Raw genomic sequence first — 22,280 nt, forward strand, 5'->3', positions numbered from 1 at the left:
GCATCAGCATAATTCGACATTGTGCGCCACTGAGTCGCATTATGCTCTGTAATTGGAAAACAGCTTTTATTGGCGAGATCGGCGATGTATTATCAAACAAATCTATACCTATTTAGTTGTTGCATTGTCTCAAATAAAAAAATAGTGAGAATTTTTTAAGCTTTTTTTTTTAAGCTAGTAAAGCTTAAAAAATTTTAGTAACTATATAACTTTACTAATAAGATGATAAATCCACGATCTTTAATTGTTATTAATATATGCAAAAATGTGTTTTCCAATCACGCAAAATATTCCTCTTCAGCCCTTCCAAGATTGTCGTCGGTAAGTTCCATATGTGTTTATATTTTGATAAGGCTATTGTGATAAGAACAGTAGGTATAATTATTATAATTTCACAACTTGTAAATACTTAAATTATTATTACACTACAATATTTATTACAATATTTAATTACGAGTTAACCATTGCCTTATATCACAGTAAATTATATAAGGTAATGGTTAACTTGTAATGAAATATAAATTAAGTAGCCATTAGTATTCTGAGTTGTATATTAAAATAAGATGAGCTGATTACTTTTAACAGGTTTATACAGTCAATTATTCTAATTTCATAAATATACTACTATTTGAAATGTTAATTTCAAATACACTGCAGTCTACACTACACTGCAATGTTAGTGCAGTTGCAAAATGGGGAGGCTAACCTACTACATAATTGCATTGAACTTTCCATTAATAATTTATCATTTATCCATTCTTCAAGTTATTTATAGAATAATAGCTTTCCACCCGCGGCATCGCCCGCGCAGTCAAAGAAAAACCCGCATAGTTCCCGTTCCCGTGGGATTTCCGGGATAAAACCTATCCTATGTCCTAGTATGGATAATATTACATATATTCTATAAATAATATTATAAATGCGAAAGTAACTCTGTCTGTCTGTTACTCAATCACGCCTTAACTACTGAACCAATTTGCATGAAATTTGGTATAGAGATATTTTGATACCCGGGAAAGGACATCATAGGCTACTTTTTATCCCGGGAAAATGATGCAATCCCTGAAATCCCACGGGAACGGGAACTATGCGGGTTTTTCTTTGACTGCGTGAGCGGAAACCTAGTGTACTTATAAATCATTAAATTTTCAGGAAAAATATAATGTAAAACGAAAAAGCTTTGGTACTATACACACAACAGATATAAATTATTTTAAATCAATATTAAGTGAAGATCGGGTTATAACTGACGAATCTGATGTTTTACCATTTAACATAGATTGGATAAAAAATTGCCGAGGTTTGTATTAATAAAGTATAAAGTAAAATTATTAATGAAGAAAGTGTTATTTTTTGTAAGTTGGCTATTTATTGGCTTTCAAACTCATAATGCACATTTTATACTTTTGGAAATCTTCAGCTGTTTATAGATCTGTTTCATGTTTATATTTTACAATAATTGTATGTCTATAGTATAATTTTTTTTACTTTTAAGGTCAATCAAAAGTTGTGTTGAAACCAAAAACAACTGAGGAAGTGTCACAAATACTTTCATACTGCAATGGTAAAAAATTAGCAGTATGTCCTCAAGGTGGAAACACAGGGCTGGTGGGAGGATCAGTGCCAGTTTTTGATGAAATTATTCTTAGCCTCAGTTCCATGAATCAAATTATTAGTTTGGATGAAATATCAGGTTTGTTTAATGTATATTTGCTTAAAATAAAGAAGAACTTTAAAATATTTGTTATGTAATAATTTTTAGTTTCTTATGTTATTAAAAGGGTTATTTCAAATTAAAAAAAAATAAGATTCATAATGCTCTAATTTATAAAGAGAACATGACAAGCAATAAAGTTCATTTTAAATTTTGTTTAATATATGATAGCTTAATAATCTATTGTAGATTACTTGAATGAGTTTGGAGTAATAAATTAATTATTAAATTGTTTCTAGGTGCTCTTGTATGTGAAGCAGGATGCATCTTAGAAAATTTGGACAACTACGTGCGAGAGCGTAATCTTATAATGCCCCTTGACCTTGGCGCCAAAGGGTCTTGTCAAATTGGTGGCAACATAAGCACAAATGCTGGGGGCTTGAGATTATTGAGATATGGAAATCTACATGGATCTGTTTTGGGCCTTGAAGCTGTATGTATAAATACAGCAATAAATAGCAATAATATGATTTGAACATTACTTGCTTTCTAAAAAGAGACTGAATTGGTACTATTAAGGCTCACAGACTTGATCAGTTTCCGAGTATAGTAAGGATTGATGCTAATAGAGGTCTTCCCTTGTTTGTCCTATTTTTAATAATAACATAAATTGGTAATAAAGATAAAAAATTATGCATAATTTAAAAGTAGTCTAAAATTATAGAAAATTATTTATTATTTTTACTTTAAGGTCAAAGCAGATGGTACAGTTATTGACTGTTTGCGGACTCTGAAGAAAGACAACACAGGATATCACTTGAAACACCTTTTCATTGGATCTGAAGGCAGCTTGGGTATTGTGACTAAGGTTGCTATACATTGCCCACCATTGTCAAAATCTGTATCGCTTGGATATTTTGGTATGTAAAAGGTATTTAGAATATTTTTTCTTAAAACATATACTTAATCTTTTCAATATTTCGTGCATTTTGAAATGCAGAGTGTACTCTAATAGGTACTAATATTTTTGATGATTTTAGGTGTTAAAACATTTGATGATGTATTAAAATTGTATAAAAGCGCTAAATCATCACTAGGTGAAATATTGTCTGCATTTGAAATGGCAGATAGAGGAGCAATTAGTTCTACTGTACAAAATCTGAAACTTTCGTAAGTACATATTAAAAATGAATATTTACTTAAGTACTGTGCGCAAATATTTTACAGTTAGAGCAAAGAAAATAAACTATATGATAAATTTTATGGTGATAAAAAAGATAATTTGTACATCATGGAGATGTTTTTTTATCATGAATACCTATTATTTTGTTATGGAATATTCTTATCTTATTTCGCGTTTGATAAAGAGCCAAATACTGGTACACACTGCTACTGTCTAACAAAATATATTTTTATGTAAGATCTGCCTAAGTAATACAATGTAGGTACATTAACAATTTACGGTCAATTTAAATGTTGAGGAAAGAGGACGAACGATGTTTATCCAGTTTTATAATACATATTAGTATTTGTTACTTTTGTAGAATTTAAGATGCAATTTATAAATATTTGAAAAAAAAAAAGAAAAAACTATATAATTGTTATTTTTTAGTAATCCCTTGGACGATTTTCCATTCTATGTACTGATAGAAACCAGTGGAAGCGATGAAGAGCACGACAGCGAAAAACTTAACCGCTTTCTTTCCAAAGAAATGGAACGAGGTGTCATCGTAGATGGCACTGTCACTTCGGAACCAGCTAAAATGCGGGTACTTATATGAGATTTCTTAAAATTTTGATATAATTAAGAGAGCTCTGTATTCTTTTGTTTAATAATTATAGATGACCGATGACGTTAATTATTTTAAATCGTTGATTTCATTATGATAACTTAATAATTTTAAAATTAATATGAATATAAATTGTATATATAACTATCACTTTCTTAATTGTTATAAGAATTAATCAATATTATTTCCACAGAACATATGGAACATTCGAGAAAGTATAGCAGGAGCCGGTTTAGTAGATGGTTACGTGTTCAAATACGACGTTTCTATACCGCAGAAAAACTATTACGATATAGTTCTCTCGCTTCGTGAAAGATTAGGTCATAAGGCTGTAAATGTTTACGGATATGGGCATGTTGGTAGGTATTTATGTTTATTTCATTAGTTATAGATTAACAAGAATTTATGGTCTAATTTTTTAATTACATACTTAGGTAGTGCCCTGTCGCGATTTTAACGAGAAATTTAAAGTTATCTTTATGTCAATTTGCAGAATGAGATACATATTGTTTTTTAGCATGGACCAATATAATATTGGTCCATGATTTTAGTATGTTCGATTCCCGGTCGTGGCAAGTGTAATTTTAAAAAATCTGTATATAGAGCCCATTTTAAATTTCCACCCTGAAGATAAGCACAATTTATAATTATCAAATTTTCAGGTGACGGCAATATCCATATAAATGTAACCGTGACGGAATATAGTAAAGAAATGTACGACATGTTGGAACCATACATTTTTGAGGAAGTCGCAAGATTGAGAGGTTCTATTAGCGCAGAACATGGGGTCGGCTTCCGCAAACCAAACTTCATACACTATAGTAAAGACGAATCCGCATTACAACTGATGAGCGACTTGAAAAAAATGATGGATCCCAACGGAATTCTTAACCCTTACAAAGTGTTACCCGATTGAATCATTGTATAAATTGACCTATATTGGATCTTTGTGTATTTTTTATAAATATGTCACTATCAAGTTACTATATTAAAATATTTTGTTATGTTATTTTTATAAAATGTTGAAATAAAACATCAATATATTTAAATGACTTTTATTAAAATATCCATTTATTCTTATAACATTCATAATATCACTGCAACAAAAATACAATGAAATATTATAAACTTCCGCCTAATTGCTTAAAATAAATATGTCCAGTGTTGCATAAAATATATTAAAAAAACTGCGTTTTCAAGGCTATTGGAAGTAACTAAATAATAAGAGTGACAAAAATATGAGTTTAAATAATCACCAGTCTGCATTGCAGCAGTCATTATAACAATTTTATTTTAATTATAAACGCCCACTAATATTTTATTTGAAATAAAATTATTTATTAACAAATTACATAATCATTCAAAAAATAAATTATTTTTTGAGGCTCGATATTGAAATGCCACAACAAATTTCGTACTTTTAATATTTTACTAAATTGCATTTAGGTATATCATACTAACAAGATATCGTCATTCCAACACGAAAAAAAAAACACCACACACACAAGTCTTTAATCAAATGCCATTGACGGAATTAAGGTATGTTCTGATGATGCCAACGCATGCGACCAAGCGTCTTATTACTCGAAATTCGTTAAAAAATATATTTCGATTTACGGGAAAGTGTTTCGTTCGTACTTTAAATTCGAAATTTAATATTATCTATAAGGAGTTATACGCGTCTATTTCTAAATTATTGTTTTTTCCTATTTCTAAAAGTAGCGAGCATTAACGTCTGGTATCTGTACTATTTTTAAACATTTTTTTAATTGTTGGAAGATGAAATTTGACCTTCTGAAGCAGTATGGAAATTTGTTATTTATTGTCATGAATTAGACGAAATAAATGGAACCATAATGAGATCACTAAATAATTTTAACATAATATACAGACGAAATGTAAACAAGAAGTTATAAAGTTAAACAACTGCGGTTAGAGCTAACTAGAATGTATAAACTACACTCTCATCGGTGACTCCCCCGAGTAACTTAAATATATCTTGTCCTTATATGTTTAAAAAAAACCGCAGAAACTGGATAAAAAAATTACCTTCGTTTTTTTGACGTGCTTAAAATAGCTATTCTATTTATTTATCAAGCAAATAAATACATATTCATATACCATTTGCCACGCCTCATATAATTTATTATTTTAAAATATTTTTATCCAGTCAATTATTATGCATTCGTGTTCAAATTATCTCCATTTCATGAACTTGTTTACATTTAGTCTTCACCGTTTTAACTATAGAAATGTTTATAAAATGATAATTACATCTAAGAGTCACTGTCAATTTAATTCATACATTTTCGGATCGCAGACCAAATATTATTTCAAGACAGAATCGTCTTATCTACTTTTACCTGTTATGAAAGCAGATAGAGGAATACAAGTTAAATATCAATTTCAATAAGTCCATGCAAGATAAACGAATCGGCTGTTAACATTATAAACAACTTTAACGGATCAACACAGCAAACATATAACTTACACAATTACTAATTACCTCCTGCGAACATACAGCGCTACTACGTTACAGAACAACACCTCCACAATCCGTTAAAATAGTTTCTTTACTATGTAACAAATGCGTAAAATTGAGACAATACAATAACGTATGTAAGTATCAGTAGTAAGCCGTATTATTGCTATGAATTGTACAAATACATTGGATTTTGTGTTAGTATTGCCGTATGGACTCGCGTACTATGTGCTATGACAGCGAAATCTTTTTGTGATTTTACATATATTTTGTATTTTTTTTTTCTTTTAAACTAATATCGTAGAAAAGACGCTGGTCTGATCCGGTGAAGCCGCCGCTGGGCGGTTATCGCTTGATCTGGTTTGACATCTTGAGAAATTCGAGGAAGCCCTCTTGCATCTCCGCGTCCATGCCAGTCTCCCACGCGTCGTTTTCGAGCTCCTCGCTACAGTTGAAACAAGATTATAAAATATTATTATTTCATTGTGAAAAACTAAAATGTAAAGTTGATATGATTTACAAAGAGCGAATAGTTTCTTTCCGGCTTTAAATGTTAAATTATATTGACGTTTCAAAAACGCTTCTGAAGTAAATCTAGTCGAATTAATGTCGAGTTTATCTATCTCGTATATTTTGTGCGTGTATATGAATTGTGATATGTAGTGCATATTCACAGTATCGCTGTCACAAATATCTTATGTGGGTTATGTGTGATGTAGTGTACAGTGTAACGTGTAAACTCACAGGACTTTATTCTCTACTTTTATTAATTATAATTTATAATATATAGATAGTTTGCTTATGTAATATAATGTGTAGTGTAGAGTGTATACTCACAGGATCTCCTCCTCGATGGCTTGGCCCTTGGCGGAGGGCAGGTTGTTCTGCATGAAGGCGCACTCCTCTGCCGTCAGCGCGTGCCCGTCCGCCAGGTACCCGCCCTCGGGACTCACCATACCGTCTGGTGCAAAAAAATATTGTTATAATCACAGAACATATAAAAGAGGTTAGAAAGGCATTGTAGGCGGGGCAGACGCGCCAAGGATATGAGCACTGCTCACATCATCATCATGCGTATGATTCGTTCCATTTTAAATCGCGTGATCGCGCGGCGCTATGATTGGCTAGATTTGAAATTGCAAATATGCGCGGACTTGGCGACACCCACAGGCGACACTGGTTCTTAATTCTTATAGGAACGGCGAATTATTGCCATTCTAACTTCTTTTATATGTTCTGTGGTTATAATGAAGTTCTTTACGAGTGTATCCTAAAAATATAAGGTTGGGTTACGTATGTGCCTTCGTGTTATATATGTATTCTTGTTATTACGTTCATAATATGAATTTGCCAGTCAGTTCAATTCACGGCGTAAACTGTCTGGAAATAAGAGGTCATAATACGGCGCCTGGTGATAACATTCGACCTTCTGGCTGGCGTTTTAGAGGTGTTACATACAATTGGAATTTAAGTCTACAATCATGTAGTGTGATACAAAGATGTGAAATGAAACAATTCAATTCAAAGTGTTGACCTACTGATCTATATAATATTATGTCTACGAATACAAGTACTCTGAATTCTAAACTTTTATTAAAACATTCAAAAATAACATTTCCAATGTCATTTATTTAAAAATTTTCTATTTAAAACAGTACAAGAATATAAACATCATGTCATCGACTAAAATAAGCAATTTTATTCAAGAAAATCAAATCTTACGCGGTCAAGACTGAGTCACTAAGCTAGCGAAATATATGTTTTATTTTAAACTTAATAGAGTACCATATTCATGCTAACTATATTGCTATAGTTCTGAGTAAAAAAAGCCTATTATTCAAAACCAAAAGGTTCGCACCTTTTGGTTTGGTTATGCAGATTAACATTGGCTGAATCGTATGTGCATCTGAGACAAACTAAACCACATTACTTTAAAGGATTTTTTGAAGGATTATACTATATAGCCACGCATCATAAAATAAATTAATTACAAAAATACACATAATACACATAAAACTATTAAGTATTAAAATTCTAGACGGAAAAGAATATAACAAGTTTATCTTCTACTACACACTACTTACAATACAAAGAAGCGCACGATAACCCAGACACCTAATCCTCTGGAATGATTTTCGGATACATCCAATGTATCGGCGGCGTGCATCCCCTTGTTCCCTGTGTGCCTGTTAATACTATAAATCTGAAAGTACAGGACAACCCACAGGAGTACACCATAACACACAAGACTCACTGTATCGGCGCCTCGCGTCCCCGTTGTCCCCTGCGTCCGTGTTAATACTATAAAGCTAAAAGCACAGGATCACACCATAACACACGAGACTCACTGTATCGGCGCCTCGCGTCCCCGTTGTCCCCTGCGTCCGTGTTAATACTATAAAGCTAAAAGCACAGGATCACACCATAACACACAAGACTCACTGTATCGGCGCCACGCGTCCCCGTTGTCCCCTGCGTCCGTGTAAATACTATAAAGCTAAAAGCACAGGATCACACCATAACACACAAGACTCACTGTATCGGCGCCTCGCGTCCCCGTTGTCCCCTGCGTCCGTGTTAATACTATAAAGCTAAAAGCACAGGATCACACCATAACACTCAAGACTCACTGTATCGGCGCCTCGCGTCCCCGTTGTTCCCCGCGTCCGTGTCGGCGAGCCCCCAGCGCGCGGCGCGCAGCGACACGACGGCGCGCACACAGCCGAGCTGCGAGCGACGCTTCAGCCGCTCGAACGCCGCGTGCATGCCCGCCGGACAGTCCGCGTCCAGCGCTATGCCCGACAGCTGGACACGCACACAACAACATAATATTAACATTATAGACATTTTTAAACATTCAAAATATATACGCATCAGACTTCCTGAAAACTTCATAACACACATTGCGAAATAATGATAAAAATATGTTTAATAAAATAATAAAACACTTAAAATGCTTTAAAAAGTTAAACTCATTTTGTTGTCTCCGATCCTTGATAAGTGTACAAACTACAAAGTTTGAATTAAATCTGTTCATTTAAGTGGGTCAAAATCGCGTCTAAAGGATTCGGTTACTGATATAAGCGTGTTAAAAAAATACGCATCAGACTTTGTATAAAACATAGTCTGTCGTGACCCAAAAACTGGATGACACACATTGCACAAAAACTTCAAAAAATACGCAACAGACCTTGTATTGTTTATACAAGCATGTTATGTCTCAATACTGGGCAAAGGTCCCATAAATTGCAATCTTGGGTTAATTAAGTACCAATTAATTAAAGTTACGTTTTTTATTTACTAAGTATAAGGATACTAGAAACCAGAGTAAATATAAAATAATATATTATATATTAATATAAAATAACATATAATATATTATTAATATTTAATACATATAATATAGGTAACGCTCGATAGACATGGAAGCATGTTTTATAGAAATCTAAAAAATATTTCCTAAATATATGGTGATCAATCAATATTTTAAGAGTAGCCATCGATTATAAGTCATGAATAATTAAATAAAAATAATTTATAAATAACGAATTAGGGCAGGCTATAAAATTATCACGATGTAGCACACTATAACGAAAAGATATGTATTTAATTATTGCCTAACTAGGTTTAATATTTTAAATAGAAGTCGGTTTAAAATAAAATGATGTATTTAGTTCAAACAATATGTATGCTTAAGATGAAACTTGTAATTAAGAACATAGGTACACACAATGATATTATATATAGAAACAAGAGGTAGATACGTTACCAACGCACCAAAACGTAAACCGTGAATTGGTCCTAATTGGGACCAGTGGAATCAGTCAGATTGTGACTTGTGACAGCGAACGCACATGCTGATATAAACGTTAAAATTATCAATAATGCCTTCTTGTGTGTTCAGAAAGTGCACAAATTACGATAATAAAATATAGAAAGATAGAGGGATATCATATCACAGGTAAATGTATTAAAATATTATAATTTTAGAGCAAAAATAACAATTTGCAATTATTAATGAATGACACTTGCTTGACACTTGTATTGAAATAATGAAAGGGATAAAACATTGCTTCAATCACTAGTGTGACAAAGCTAGCGCACACTGTGTTCAAAGATTATCATGTAGATACGATTATTGAAAATAGAACGGTTATTTTATTAATTTCGATTTGGGTAAATACTTGATTATTTTTATATTTAAATCCACACAGTGCATGTAATTAACAAATATATCTATTTATTATATACAATGAAATCGTGATGGCAAAAATGTTTGTTTGCAAAAATGATGTTGAATATACGTATACATTAAAGAAAAGATTATCGCTACTGACGAAAAATGCTATTTGCTTTTCTGTAAATAGCTATTGAACATAAATTTTATTTGTGTTTTAGATAAAAAAGGCTTATACTTCATCCTTTCTTTTATTTCATACTTTTTTTCATCTAGGCACCACTATTATTATATCCTACAAGTTGGAGTGATGACCTTGTACGGGTTCCGGGAACTGCCTTGAAACGAATAGCGTAAGATCGGTCCGTATGGAGTTCTATAAGGAGGACTATGCTCAGCAGTGGGTGTTTATCGGGTGAAATGATGATGACCGAAAACGAACACCACAGCTAGTAATAAATGCTTAATACAGTTATATCTCCAAAAAAGTTTTTTTCATTTTAATAAAACTTCATAATAATAATTAAATAGTAAATGAAATTGTCACATTTGTTTACGTGTGCAGGAAACGAAACATCTATAACATTGAACCTTCTGTGTCGTTAGTCTATGCCAATTGCCATGGCAACTATTTGTTTATTTATATTTAATTGGTGAATTCTTATGACTTTTGCTTACACCTGCGCGGAAGTGACAAACTATCTTTGTCTTTTTTGTTTATATCATTTTATTATAGCCATCTCTCTTATACAGTCTGTCAATGTAATAAATTAAGTAAAATGAAACTTGTATTTGTGTGTGCCTGACACTGCATATGAAGCATTTTTTTTGGATATATTGTGAGTATATAACGTATCTATACATAAAATATCATTGGGTACACATCTATCACAAAACTTGTTTTCTAAACTTGTCTTCATAAGAACTAGCTATGTATGCTATTTATAGAAGATTGGTAAACTGCACATTAATGAATTATTCACGACAGTAATAATTAAAGGCCACTGAACTTCTAATATCCACAAATAGCATGAAACTGAAATACTCAATAACGTGAAAATTCCAATATCTGAATTATGACTTATTATTTGTTAGTACATATATCACATTTCTTGTCAACCTGGCAACAGATGTGCCATTCGATTTGTATAATTTAAACATTATTCAATGTTAATTTAATATATGGAAATTTAAACAATAAATGATGCAAAACACTGTTTGTCATAAGCTTACCTTTAACAACTGGCACACTGCTTTAATGTTGGTTTCTTTGTCAGTGTCCAATAGATGCAATAACACCTTACAGAGACTTTCACCTAACGATTTTATTCTTCCACCCTAAAATTAAATAAATTACAGATGTTTATCATGTACTGTAATTAATTCCATAATAAAACACAAAAATTGATTGTAAGGATGTAGCTATTTTTATACTTGTTGGCTGGTCTATGTATTAAGTTGATAAGTAAATTTTAACTAATTCGCCCACAATCTTTTGGGTGTCATGATTTCCCTCTTTATTTCATTTATATTCATATTTTCCCTCTTTAACCTCTTCTAAAACCTCACTAATAACAAATTTAAGGACTGAATTTACGACTTCTTTGCGTTCGATCGATCGATCGTCCATCCTGAGTAAACTAATGAACTTCACAACTAAATATGTTTGGACAGCTACTTAAATATAAGTCACTTTAAATTTAGTTATCTACTTATCATCTTAATATGTGTAAACCAGCCATTATACCAATACAATGTGTAATAAAATTAAAATTATCATAATTTTAATTGTGAAAAAGGGCATTAACATGATATTATCAATTTCTAGTCTTGTAGATTTGTTTAACAGCTTATTTTAATTAGAGAAGACCTATAAGATGTGTAATCCACCTTTAAGAATTAAAAAGTAATAATAACAAGCAATTCATCAATCCTAACTTTTTATTGGATTTTTATTGGATTGGATAATTATGTAGTTATATATAAGATATTATATTAAAATAATATAAGAAATATTAAATAAAATAAATATAAAACTGTTTATTCATCTGGATTAATTTATATTTCTTGAATGGTAAAAGATATTTAAAAATAATTGATGTTGATATTATAAACTGAAATAAGATTCTCCTTAAAGTATTGAAAGTGAATGAAAATAATCTTATCAGTTATTACTGGTCTTTTTTACTTTTCATTTTTTAATGGCTTATTCTTTTGAAATCAATTGAAATCATTAACTTAGTTATGACAAGCAGAATAGTTTAAATTTTCGTGTATGAATACAAAGTATTATTAAAAATAAATAGAATTTAAGCAGAGTGGTCTTTTACCACTCTTAACAATAATTACAAAATGTCTTGTTTTAAAACCAATAAATATATATTTACCTGGTTGTCTTCCAGCTGAGTGTAAATCTCAGCCAAGAACATGGCAAAGCCGCGCATATTCTCTTCAGACGTCTCAACACCGCTAATGATCTTGTTCTCCTCGGCAGAGCACCGCTCCAACAGGCATGCTCGGAAGGTCGATTCTTCTGGCGTGGCGACGGAATCGTACATCGAACATAGACGCGCACCATTGTATCGGAAGTTCGACTCGCCGATTGACTATTCAAATTAATTATAATACATTACCAATTCTAATGTTATGCATTGATAATTTTAAATATTTCTTTAATCTTTAAGGAAGTACTTACTTACTTTACTACAAATAAATAAAAAGTAAAATGATCAAAGCCTTTTTCATAAGCTCATTTAATGTCCCATTTCAATAATTATATCTATTAACTGTTTTACCTGATTGACAATGGCTTCCACAAGGGCTCTAGTGTATGTAGCATCGTGTAAACTCGATGCAAACAAATCCACAATGGAGCCACACAAGATGTCAAACTTGCCGGGGTCAAATGTTATTTCACACATAACCGTGATTAGATATGCAATGTGCTCCTGTTGATAATATTTGTGTCATTCATCATTTATTTCAGATTAATAACCTTGTTACTTCTATACATCAATAATTTATATATTATATAATAAAGATTAAGTTTATATTACAATTTGTTAATGAGCTGACTTATTTAGAGAATTGATGATACATATTTAGAAGCTATATGTCATGTCATTTAAAAACTTCAAACTAGACAGTGCAGATCATGTTATGTTGGAAAGATAAGTTTATAGTTCCCTGATCAAATGTAGAAACATTTTAGAAACAAGTTAGGGTGGCCGTACACGGACCGCTTCAAGCAATTGAGACCGACCGCTTGAAGCCATCAACTGCATGATGAAATTTCATTGTGCAGTCGACAGCTTGCAAGCGGTCGTGACTGACTGCTCGAGTCTTTCACTGCGCTAGAGCCGTCGACAGCTCCCACCCCTCCTGAAAATCAATGACTCGGCTAGTCAAAAAAATCAACCGCTCGAGCGGTTGGTAGCGACAGCTCGAGCGGTCAACAACCGACGGCTCGAGCGGTCGGCGTCAACTGCTCGAGCCGTCGGTTGTTGACCGCCGTGTACGTCGCTCAGTCGTTAACTGCTCAAGCAGTCTGTGTACGGCCGCCCTTACTATATTTAGATCAGGGAACTATAAACCTAAAACCATGTTGATGGTTTTAGGTTCCACTTCAACCACAAAACAGTGTGAGGAAGTGATAGCTGTCCCTAATAATAAAACAATCTAATTCATGGTGAAACTTGCTTGACCACTAATAATGTACATGCTTAAATATTATATAATAGTACTTTATTTTTATTTTGAACGGTGTGTTTCAAAATAATTTAAGCCTTATAAAATGTTTTAAATGATTTTGATTTAAAAAACAAACACCACTTTTCATTTATGTTACATATTTACATAGGGTAATTGCGCCAGTTCGCGTCCACTTAGTGCAGTTGGAAAGTTTGAAGGAGAAAATAAATATGTTCCAGAACAAATTTCAACGCAAAATTTATGTAACGTGTTCATTACATAGTCTATTTTAAGATTTACTTTCAATTGTCTTGGAAATATCATGTGGTTTTTATTTATCTAGACAAATAGCAGAATTAGGCGTTTTACCCAGTTCGCGTCCAAAAATTCCAGTTTGCGTCCACCTGTGGACCAGTTCGCGTCCACCAGCTTAGAAAAGGAATTAAGAGTGTATTGGGTGATTTTTTATCAGATAAATGCAAATAAAAATTAGATTTTAATAAATTATTTATTTACGAATATAGTTATTTAATAAAAACCGGTCAAATGTGAGTGGGACTCGCACACCGAGGGTTCCGTATTAACCTGTTTTTTTTCATTTGTTTTAACTGCAAATGATTATTTTTTCAATGTTTCCCTTATTTGTGCTATAAGACGTTGCTTCGTACCAAACTTCAAGTGTCTGTGTTCATCTAAAGTACCCTGTAGGTTTTAGATTCCCTTGCGAATGTCGAAATTTGCGAAAATTTGCAGCATAAACGGCTGTATCTTTTGATTACTTTGGCTTATAAGTTTGATTTTTTCACTGCTTCAAGGGACCGTAGACTTGAGTATTCAATATAAATTTCAGCTTTATACCTCCACGCGTTACTGAGAAAAAGGGTCTTGACAGAAAGACAGACCGGCAGACGGACATACAGGATATCAAAGTGATCCTACAAGGATTCCGGTTTTTCCTTTTGAGGTTCGGAACCCTAAAATCAACATTCACTGTAAGGAAACTGGAAAAACTTATTTATATTTATCTTCTCATTATTATTAGAACTAAAAAATTAAAAATTAACAAAAAATAAAGTTACGTTATGTAAATAAATAATAATCAGTTCTGTTAAGATTACCTACCTACCCTATTTTTTAGTTTCTATTAAATTTATTTTTTGTTTATACTATTATTTTCTTAACCACAGACTTATTGACTCTCATTCTCAAAGACACTAGTCTGATTCTTAGAATACTCATTTTAAAATGAAAAAATAGCATAAAAATTATTTTATGTGAAAATTAAATTGTATGAAAATTTAAGTTATCAACTTGTAGTCTTAGTCAAAAATTTACAATCTATTTTAAATACATATTTTAACAAACAATTCATTGCTACGTAATGAAAAACAACGTGGACGCAATATGTTCTATTGTCATGCACTATAGGTATAGTTTGCGCCCACCGTGGACGCAAAATGGAAGTTGTACAAATTCGGTGTAGTAATTCGCGTCCACCTTATTTTAGCTATTAATTGTAAAAGTTATAAGCTGATTTATAATCCATACTATTCCATGTTTTGTTAGCAAAGTAAAGAAACAGTTACATATTCAAAAATTGACATTTAACAATAAGATACTTACCGTCAAACGCGACGCTGCGCACTATTTTTTTCTCAAAATCCCGCGCGTTTTAGCTCTTTCGTTTAATAGCCAAAATTAAATATTTTTTTTAAATAGGATAGGCGGTGCGCAGGCTTTTTTTGAATATGTGTGCATGTCTCTTATATATTGAGGTATTATCGGAAATTTTTCTTAGTACAATTTTACTTAAAGTATACTTATTTTCGTGAATTTTCTAAAAGATATCCGCAAAATGGACGCGAATAGGCATGTGGACGCGAACAGGCGCAATGACCCTATAAACATACTAATAATAAACATACTATAATATGTATACTGTGTTTTTAATTTGTTTGAAGCATACCCTTAAATCCACATTTTCTGTTTCATCAAGCCAGTTTGACATGTCTTCAAAGTTGTAAGGATCTTGATCTTGTGCTTGACGTAGGCGATCCTGGACTGAAAACCGTGGAACTCGGTACTGTGCATCTGGTGCATATGTTACCGTAGACTGGGGTACATAATTTGGGGGATACCATTCCTTGGCTTCTGCAGATAGATTTGACTTGGGTGGTTCAACTGCAAAAGGAGATAAATAAATATAACTTATGATAATACTATAGAAGTGACCTGAAACAGATTGAATTTCATTAAATTGGTACTTAACCAATTACCATAACTTACCGCACGGCCGGCCGCTTTCTGTCAAACCACGTCGACGTCATCACCAATGAAAATCCTCAGGAGAGCACTTTCACTTAAGATTTGACTTAAATTGTTAACGAACTAGCAATGACGTCGTCGAGTTGATGAAGAAGAAGTCGGTGAAAGCCGAACATAATACAAAAGTAATTATTCATACCTTTCGCATCCTCCGTTAAAGTTTTAGGACGACGCAACTCCTTGGGAGGATTTTCAGATTGCTTCCATCCGCGACCTTTTCCTCTAGACCCACCGATATCCCCGTTATTCATTTCAATTGGGCACAAATTATCTTTTTGAACTTTATTTTGAAGAATAAAACATAAATCAATTCCATAAAACGAAACAGAATGAAAATTTTCGTAATTCTGAATTCGTCCGACACGTAAACAAAGGCAAACACTTCACTGAACCACCTCCATGTTATTTGTGTGAGTGAGATAGACGACTTTTTTCAATGTGTCACGTTTCTCAACACGCAAGCTCCAGGAATCTTAAACGAAAAGATTACATAAGCAGCTAGGCATAATATATAATATTCCTTGTAATTTTTAATATTTTTTTATAAAAATAATTTTTATTCCTATTTTATTTTATAATAAGACCAGGTAAGTATAATATTGACGTAATGGATTCTGGATCAGTAACCTACTTAAAATTATATAATGTGAAAACAACTGCTACCTACCTACTCAGTTTATTGTGCCTTAATATGCCTATATAATATATACATTATACTCTTTGGTTTATTGCAACAGAGTGTCATTCCTCAACACGTTCCTCAAGCATTCCTCCGTAGAGTAATGTATTATATACGGGTACATTCACAGGGTACATTCCTCCCTTCATAGATAATATATACCTCCCTTCCTCCGTAGATTTAGTAATTATCTATTCGGACTATCAAAATCTTATCACACAATAGGTACCTAGGTATATTAAGTAGGTGAAAATATGCAAATGAATGGTAGATAGGTATATCATGTTATGACGTGACGATTCTATGTATCTTTTCTAGCCTTAAAAATCCATACATATTATAAATGCGAAAGTAACTCTGTCTGTCTGTCTGTTACTCAATCACGCCTAAACTACTGAACCAATTTTCATGAAATTTGGTATGAAGATATTTTGATACCTGAGAAAGGACAAAGGCTAATTACGCAATCCCGGAAATCCCACGGGAACGGGAACTATGCGGGGTTTTCTTTGACTGCGCGGGCGGAAATCTAGGTAGTAAGGAAATAAAATAAGGTTTATTTATTCCCATTGGTCCTTAATTATTATTGATCCTGAGTTACGTAACTTTAAAAAAAAAATCAATCAATCATTTTTAAACAGTTCAGTAACAACAGTTGTTTATGTGCTAATAAAAAATAAATAATATTGGAGAGTTATAAGAACTACGTAGCATAGAAATAGCACTATGTACTAAAAATAAAATATATAATATATTATGTACTAAAGACTGTTGTATTAGCACAAAAGAATAAAAATAATGTATTTAGCCACACATAGCTAGTTATTTATTAATAATTAGGTTTTTATAATTTTATGACTATATTGAGACAGAAATATATATTTTATATTACATAATACATAATAATAGAAATTGCAAAGTACTTAAGTAAAAATAAAAATTCATTAATATCAATTGATGTGTTCATTTTATTCATGATAATAGAAACACAAGATTTTTTAACGATGTGCAGTCATATTTAACATCATATCTACTATTATCTACAAATAATAATAAAAAAAATATTTTAATTATTTACATACTATTCTTCGTAACACTTCTTAACTTCTTAACTTAGTAAGCATTAACAGAAGATTGCTAAATCATAAGACTAACAATATGTTTTATTTAAAATATATACATTTTCTATTTTAAATACTAAAAGATTCTCCACATCCACATGTGCCCTTGATATTTGGATTGTTGAAAACAAATTCAGCTGCTAATTTATCTTCTACATAATCCATTTCAGTACCTGAAAATACAAATTGGAAATAAATTATGAAATTATATGCTAATACAAATGATGTGGAACAACAACATAAAGGTTTTGCTAACCAAGTAATGTTAACTGGGCTTTTTTGTCAATAATTATTGTCACACCATCTTGTTTCACTTCTTCATCAAGTTTGCCTTTTTCTTTTGCATAGTCTAAGGTATAAGATAACCCGTTGCAACCTCTTTGTCGTACACCAACTTTAAGGCCCACAAAGCCTTTTGCCTCTTCCTTTGACATAATTTCTTTCACCTTCTGAACAGCTGACTGTGTTAAAACAAGGGCTGCTCGCGATGGTAATACTCGTTTTTTTACTGCTCTTACAGTTGCACTCGCTATTGATCTAGTAGCCATCTGCAATAAATAAACAGAGAATAGTTTTACAGTGGTCATCAGAAATTTTCGATTTGCTCTAAAAAGTTAATAGCGCTCTTAATCAAGACAATCATTTTTTTCTTTTGTTATTACTATGATTCCCTGAAACATAATTCTCAGTATTATTTAAATACGAAATAATATAGTTTATTCAGCCATTACCTTATTTTTACTTTATTCTTTTCATCACAATTAATTTTGGTGACATTTTTGAAAATATGCGACAGCTGTCATTTCATTTGTCCCATTCGACTGCCAAAATTTTGATTTAAAAGTGATTAACCAATGTCATTGTCAAATGTCAACGTGCCAATGACTTATTCATTGTTGCGTGCACAGAGTAGGTGTAGGAACACAGTAGGAAAGGCAAGGAAAGGGCTCCCGCACACGGGCCACTTAGACCGGGAGATATTGACACAAAATTTCGAGTCATTTGTAACAGGATAGCGGTTCTACAGGGGTCTTAGTACGCAATGACAAAAAGAAAAATGATAGCGTGAACGCTGGTACCGGTGGCTTAGTCGCGTGAGCGTTAGTCGAACTTTTCGGAAAAATAGCGAAAGTCAAACGATTTGTAACACAAAAATTTTAGAATTTACCGATAGCCCATAATAAAGAAGTAGGCGGTAGTGTCATGCCATACTTTTCCGGTGTGACTTACAGCCTGCTATACCGACGCGAATGTGTTGATTTAAAAAAAAAACAATTCAACTATTTGTACCAGGCTAACTTTTGCACAGGTATCCATCGTCGTGCAGCCATTTACGAAAATCGCCATGCCATACTTTTCGGACGATTCCAAATGGTCGCCATACCACCGAAAATCTGCAAATTTTTTTTTCGCCGAACCATTTGACCTGAAAGGTACCTAACCAAATAAAAAAATTGAATTATCTAGGTACTAACTACTAAGCTTAATATCCGTAAGAAAATTCACAGTCGATTCTCGAAAGTCGACAGTCAACACAAAAAATGCAACCTAAACATTTGTATTATTTACCTTTAAATTGACTGACTAACAAATTGTCATACGCCCAGCCTAAGCGCCCAGCCTAAGCGCCCAGCGAACAAACGGCTGAAGATAGGGACAAATTTTTGGATCTATTTCGTGGTGTGGTAGGTGAACAATGTTTTGAATAAAAATAATTCAAATAACGAATTACACACGAAAAAAGAAAATAGGTGAGGCTTCTATGTTACATCATGGACGAATATAATCTAGATATTTATTGGGTCCATGGTTACATGAACTGTAAGAAAAATGAGTGTAGTACAGCTGCTAGTTACCCCACTATCTTATCCAATTTCACTTTTGTTTTACGTTACACGTTCTACAACTAAAAAAAAAATATGGGCACTAGAAAAAAAGTTTCAAAAAATCTTAGACAGAATAAAGTGAGTGTTATAAAAAACTAAAAAGTTTTGAAGGTAAACAAGATGCGAAATTTTACTTTCTAAACAAGTCAATAACTGCGTTAAAAACAACCGACTTCAAACTTGCACTTGCAACATTTACAAATACACACAAAAATGCTCATAAAATAAAAACTACTGGGCCTATCCGAATAAAATTTTCATGTATTTTCATATTATTATCTATACACAGATATGTATATGTATGTATTTATAGTATTTTATACTAGTTTTATGTAGTATGTATGTATTTAATTATATGTATCATGTATATAAATTATAGTTATTTATGTATATGCGTAAATTGTATATATTATTATTAAAAATATAATTGTGTATATTCGAGTGTAGTATATTTATTTATATGTATCAAGAATTATATAATATCTACCTGTATATCTATTTTAATTATTATTATTTATTTATTTATCTTGTTCTTTTTGTTCCTTGACTTTTTTCTTCTTCCTACCATCGAAATTTCAGTAGCTTGTTACCTTTTGCCCAGGTTCGGTTTAAAGAACTTTATTAATCTCATAAACAAGAACAATACAATATGATCTTTTACAAATATGAGAAATAACAATTTTGCAGTTAGTATAACACAATCAGCTATCGAAATTAGTTAAGTATGTCTTTAATTTATTTTTAAAAATATTAATTGATGAGGATTCTTTAATTGCTTTAGGCAAGCTATTGTACAATTGTGCTCCCTCAAATCTTAAGTTTCTCTTACCGTATAAAGTTCTTATAAATGGTAATTCAAGGTTATCACTCTTTCGTGTGTGGTATTTGTGGGATTTTTTGTTTAGTGTTATTTGTGTTTTTATATTATTAGATAGAATATTTTTAATCAGTATGCAAGTGTGATATTTATATAATTTATTTAAATCAAACAATTTGGTACGGAAGTATAGATCCTTAGTTGGCGTTAAAAAATTAAAGTTAAAAAGGATTTTTACTAGTTTGTTTTGCGTAATTTGTATTTTTTTTAAATTAGTAGGCGCCGATTGCCCCCAAACTGGGATAAGATAATCTAGGTGTGGTTTAACAAGCGTGTTATAGATACTATAACGTAATTTAAATGGTATATATTTAGCCGCATTTCTTAAAGCTCCTGTAAGTGGTATTAACTTAGATCTCACATGGTTTATATGTGATTTAAATGTTAATTTATTATCCAAGATTAGGCCAAGATATTTTTCTTCATTAGATCTGTTTAAAGGTTGTGAGTCTATTGTAAGAGGTGGAAAATAAGATATTTTTTTATTTTTGGCTGCATAGATTACATAAGAGGTCTTTTTTACGTTAATTGTCAATAAATTTAATTTAAACCAGCTATTTAATAGATTAAGATCATTTTGAGCAACTTTAGTTAAGTTGACTGCTGAATCCCCGAAGTAGAAGAGACAAGTATCATCAGCATACAGAGATATGTTCCCTGACAATCCAGCGCTACTAATATCATTGATGTATACCAAAAAAAGCAACGGTCCTAAGACAGAGCCCTGAGGGACTCCATATTTGATTTCGGCGAGATTCGATACATAATTATTAATTTTTACTATTTGATACCTGTTGCTCAGGTATGAATCAAGTATTTTATAAGCTGAATCAGTTATACCTATGTTTTTTAATTTATTTAATAGTATGGGGTGGCTGACGGTGTCGAATGCCTTTTTAAGATCTATAAATATTCCTAAGGCCAAGTGCTTCTTATCTATATTGTCTTTAATTTTGGAAACAAGATCAATTGTAGCTGATAGTGTATTTGATTTAGGACGAAAACCGTATTGATATTCAATTAGAAAATTTATTTTATTTAGGTATTTGAGCAGACGAGTGTATAAAACCTTTTCGAAAATTTTAGATACTATAGGCAGTACTGAAATAGGTCGATAATTTCCAGGGTCAGATTTAGGTCCAGTTTTATAGATAGGTGTCACTTTAGCAACTTTTAGACTGTCGGGAAAGACACCATCAGCTAGGCATTTGTTTATAGAATTAGTGAGGTCATCTATTATAAGATTCTTTATACATTTTATGATTTTGGTAGTAACGCCGTCTATTCCAGCAGCTGCATTGTTGTCTAATTTATCTATAATTTTAGATATTTCATTTTTTGTACATAATTCAAATTTATCGAGCCTAATTTCTGTAGAAGTCTTATGCGTCCTCCACACTACTCGCGAAGTTGAACGAGGTTAGACGAATAGAATAGTGTAGAGGGGCACTTCGGCTTACTTCGTCCAACTTTACCTCGCCTCGGTCGACTTCCATTTGTTGTCGGTTTTTGCGCCCGAGTCAAAGGGCGCGAAGTTACCCGAAGTGCGTTCTCGAAGTGCCTCTCTACACTACTCGGCCGACTTCAGTACGACTACGC

General features: G+C 32.2%; 3 protein-coding genes across 3 annotated transcripts; 1 reads left to right on the plus strand and 2 right to left on the minus strand.

Moving 5' to 3' along the window:
• Positions 1 to 70: 70 nt before the first annotated feature.
• LOC123692219 (D-2-hydroxyglutarate dehydrogenase, mitochondrial) lies at positions 71 to 4,441 on the plus strand. The gene is made up of 9 exons (XM_045636924.1): positions 71 to 321; positions 1,153 to 1,300; positions 1,496 to 1,693; positions 1,954 to 2,147; positions 2,406 to 2,574; positions 2,695 to 2,824; positions 3,267 to 3,423; positions 3,638 to 3,803; positions 4,107 to 4,441. Exons 1-9 carry the CDS (start codon positions 223 to 225, stop codon positions 4,358 to 4,360), a joined length of 1,515 nt encoding a protein of 504 aa, XP_045492880.1. The 5' UTR covers positions 71 to 222; the 3' UTR covers positions 4,361 to 4,441.
• Positions 4,442 to 5,185: 744 nt separating this feature from the next.
• On the minus strand, positions 5,186 to 16,526 carry LOC123692220 (polyadenylate-binding protein-interacting protein 1). The gene is made up of 8 exons (XM_045636926.1): positions 16,258 to 16,526; positions 15,760 to 15,974; positions 12,899 to 13,051; positions 12,491 to 12,709; positions 11,337 to 11,441; positions 8,557 to 8,731; positions 6,764 to 6,887; positions 5,186 to 6,371 (listed from the first exon to the last, which is right to left on the minus strand). The coding sequence occupies exons 1-8, from the start codon at positions 16,367 to 16,369 to the stop codon at positions 6,272 to 6,274; spliced, it is 1,203 nt and encodes a 400-aa protein (XP_045492882.1). The 5' UTR covers positions 16,370 to 16,526; the 3' UTR covers positions 5,186 to 6,271.
• Positions 16,527 to 17,745: 1,219 nt separating this feature from the next.
• LOC123692492 (iron-sulfur cluster assembly 1 homolog, mitochondrial) lies at positions 17,746 to 18,752 on the minus strand. The gene is made up of 3 exons (XM_045637247.1): positions 18,650 to 18,752; positions 18,175 to 18,466; positions 17,746 to 18,091 (listed from the first exon to the last, which is right to left on the minus strand). Exons 2-3 carry the CDS (start codon positions 18,464 to 18,466, stop codon positions 17,988 to 17,990), a joined length of 396 nt encoding a protein of 131 aa, XP_045493203.1. The 5' UTR covers positions 18,650 to 18,752; the 3' UTR covers positions 17,746 to 17,987.
• Between the last annotated feature and the right edge of the window lie 3,528 nt (positions 18,753 to 22,280).

Source organism: Colias croceus, chromosome 6 (genome assembly GCF_905220415.1).
Source record: "Colias croceus chromosome 6, ilColCroc2.1".
Taxonomy (NCBI): Eukaryota; Metazoa; Arthropoda; class Insecta; order Lepidoptera; family Pieridae; genus Colias; species Colias croceus.

Bases quoted from the DNA above. Each gene is read 5' to 3' on its own strand.
- LOC123692219 (XM_045636924.1), top strand. From the start codon at position 223: ATGATAAATCCACGATCTTTAATTGTTATTAATATATGCAAAAATGTG. The intron at 2,148-2,405 runs GTATGTATAAAT...TTTTACTTTAAG, and splicing joins CTGTTTTGGGCCTTGAAGCT to GTCAAAGCAGATGGTACAGT. The intron at 3,804-4,106 runs GTAGGTATTTAT...TCAAATTTTCAG, and splicing joins TTACGGATATGGGCATGTTG to GTGACGGCAATATCCATATA.
- LOC123692220 (XM_045636926.1), bottom strand. From the start codon at position 16,369: ATGAATAACGGGGATATCGGTGGGTCTAGAGGAAAAGGTCGCGGATGG. The intron at 8,732-11,336 runs GTAAGCTTATGA...GTGCGTGTCCAG, and splicing joins CAGTGTGCCAGTTGTTAAAG to CTGTCGGGCATAGCGCTGGA. The intron at 6,372-6,763 runs GTGAGTATACAC...TTTCAACTGTAG, and splicing joins GCCATCGAGGAGGAGATCCT to CGAGGAGCTCGAAAACGACG.
- LOC123692492 (XM_045637247.1), bottom strand. From the start codon at position 18,466: ATGGCTACTAGATCAATAGCGAGTGCAACTGTAAGAGCAGTAAAAAAA. The intron at 18,092-18,174 runs GTTAGCAAAACC...TTGTATTTTCAG, and splicing joins AGCCCAGTTAACATTACTTG to GTACTGAAATGGATTATGTA.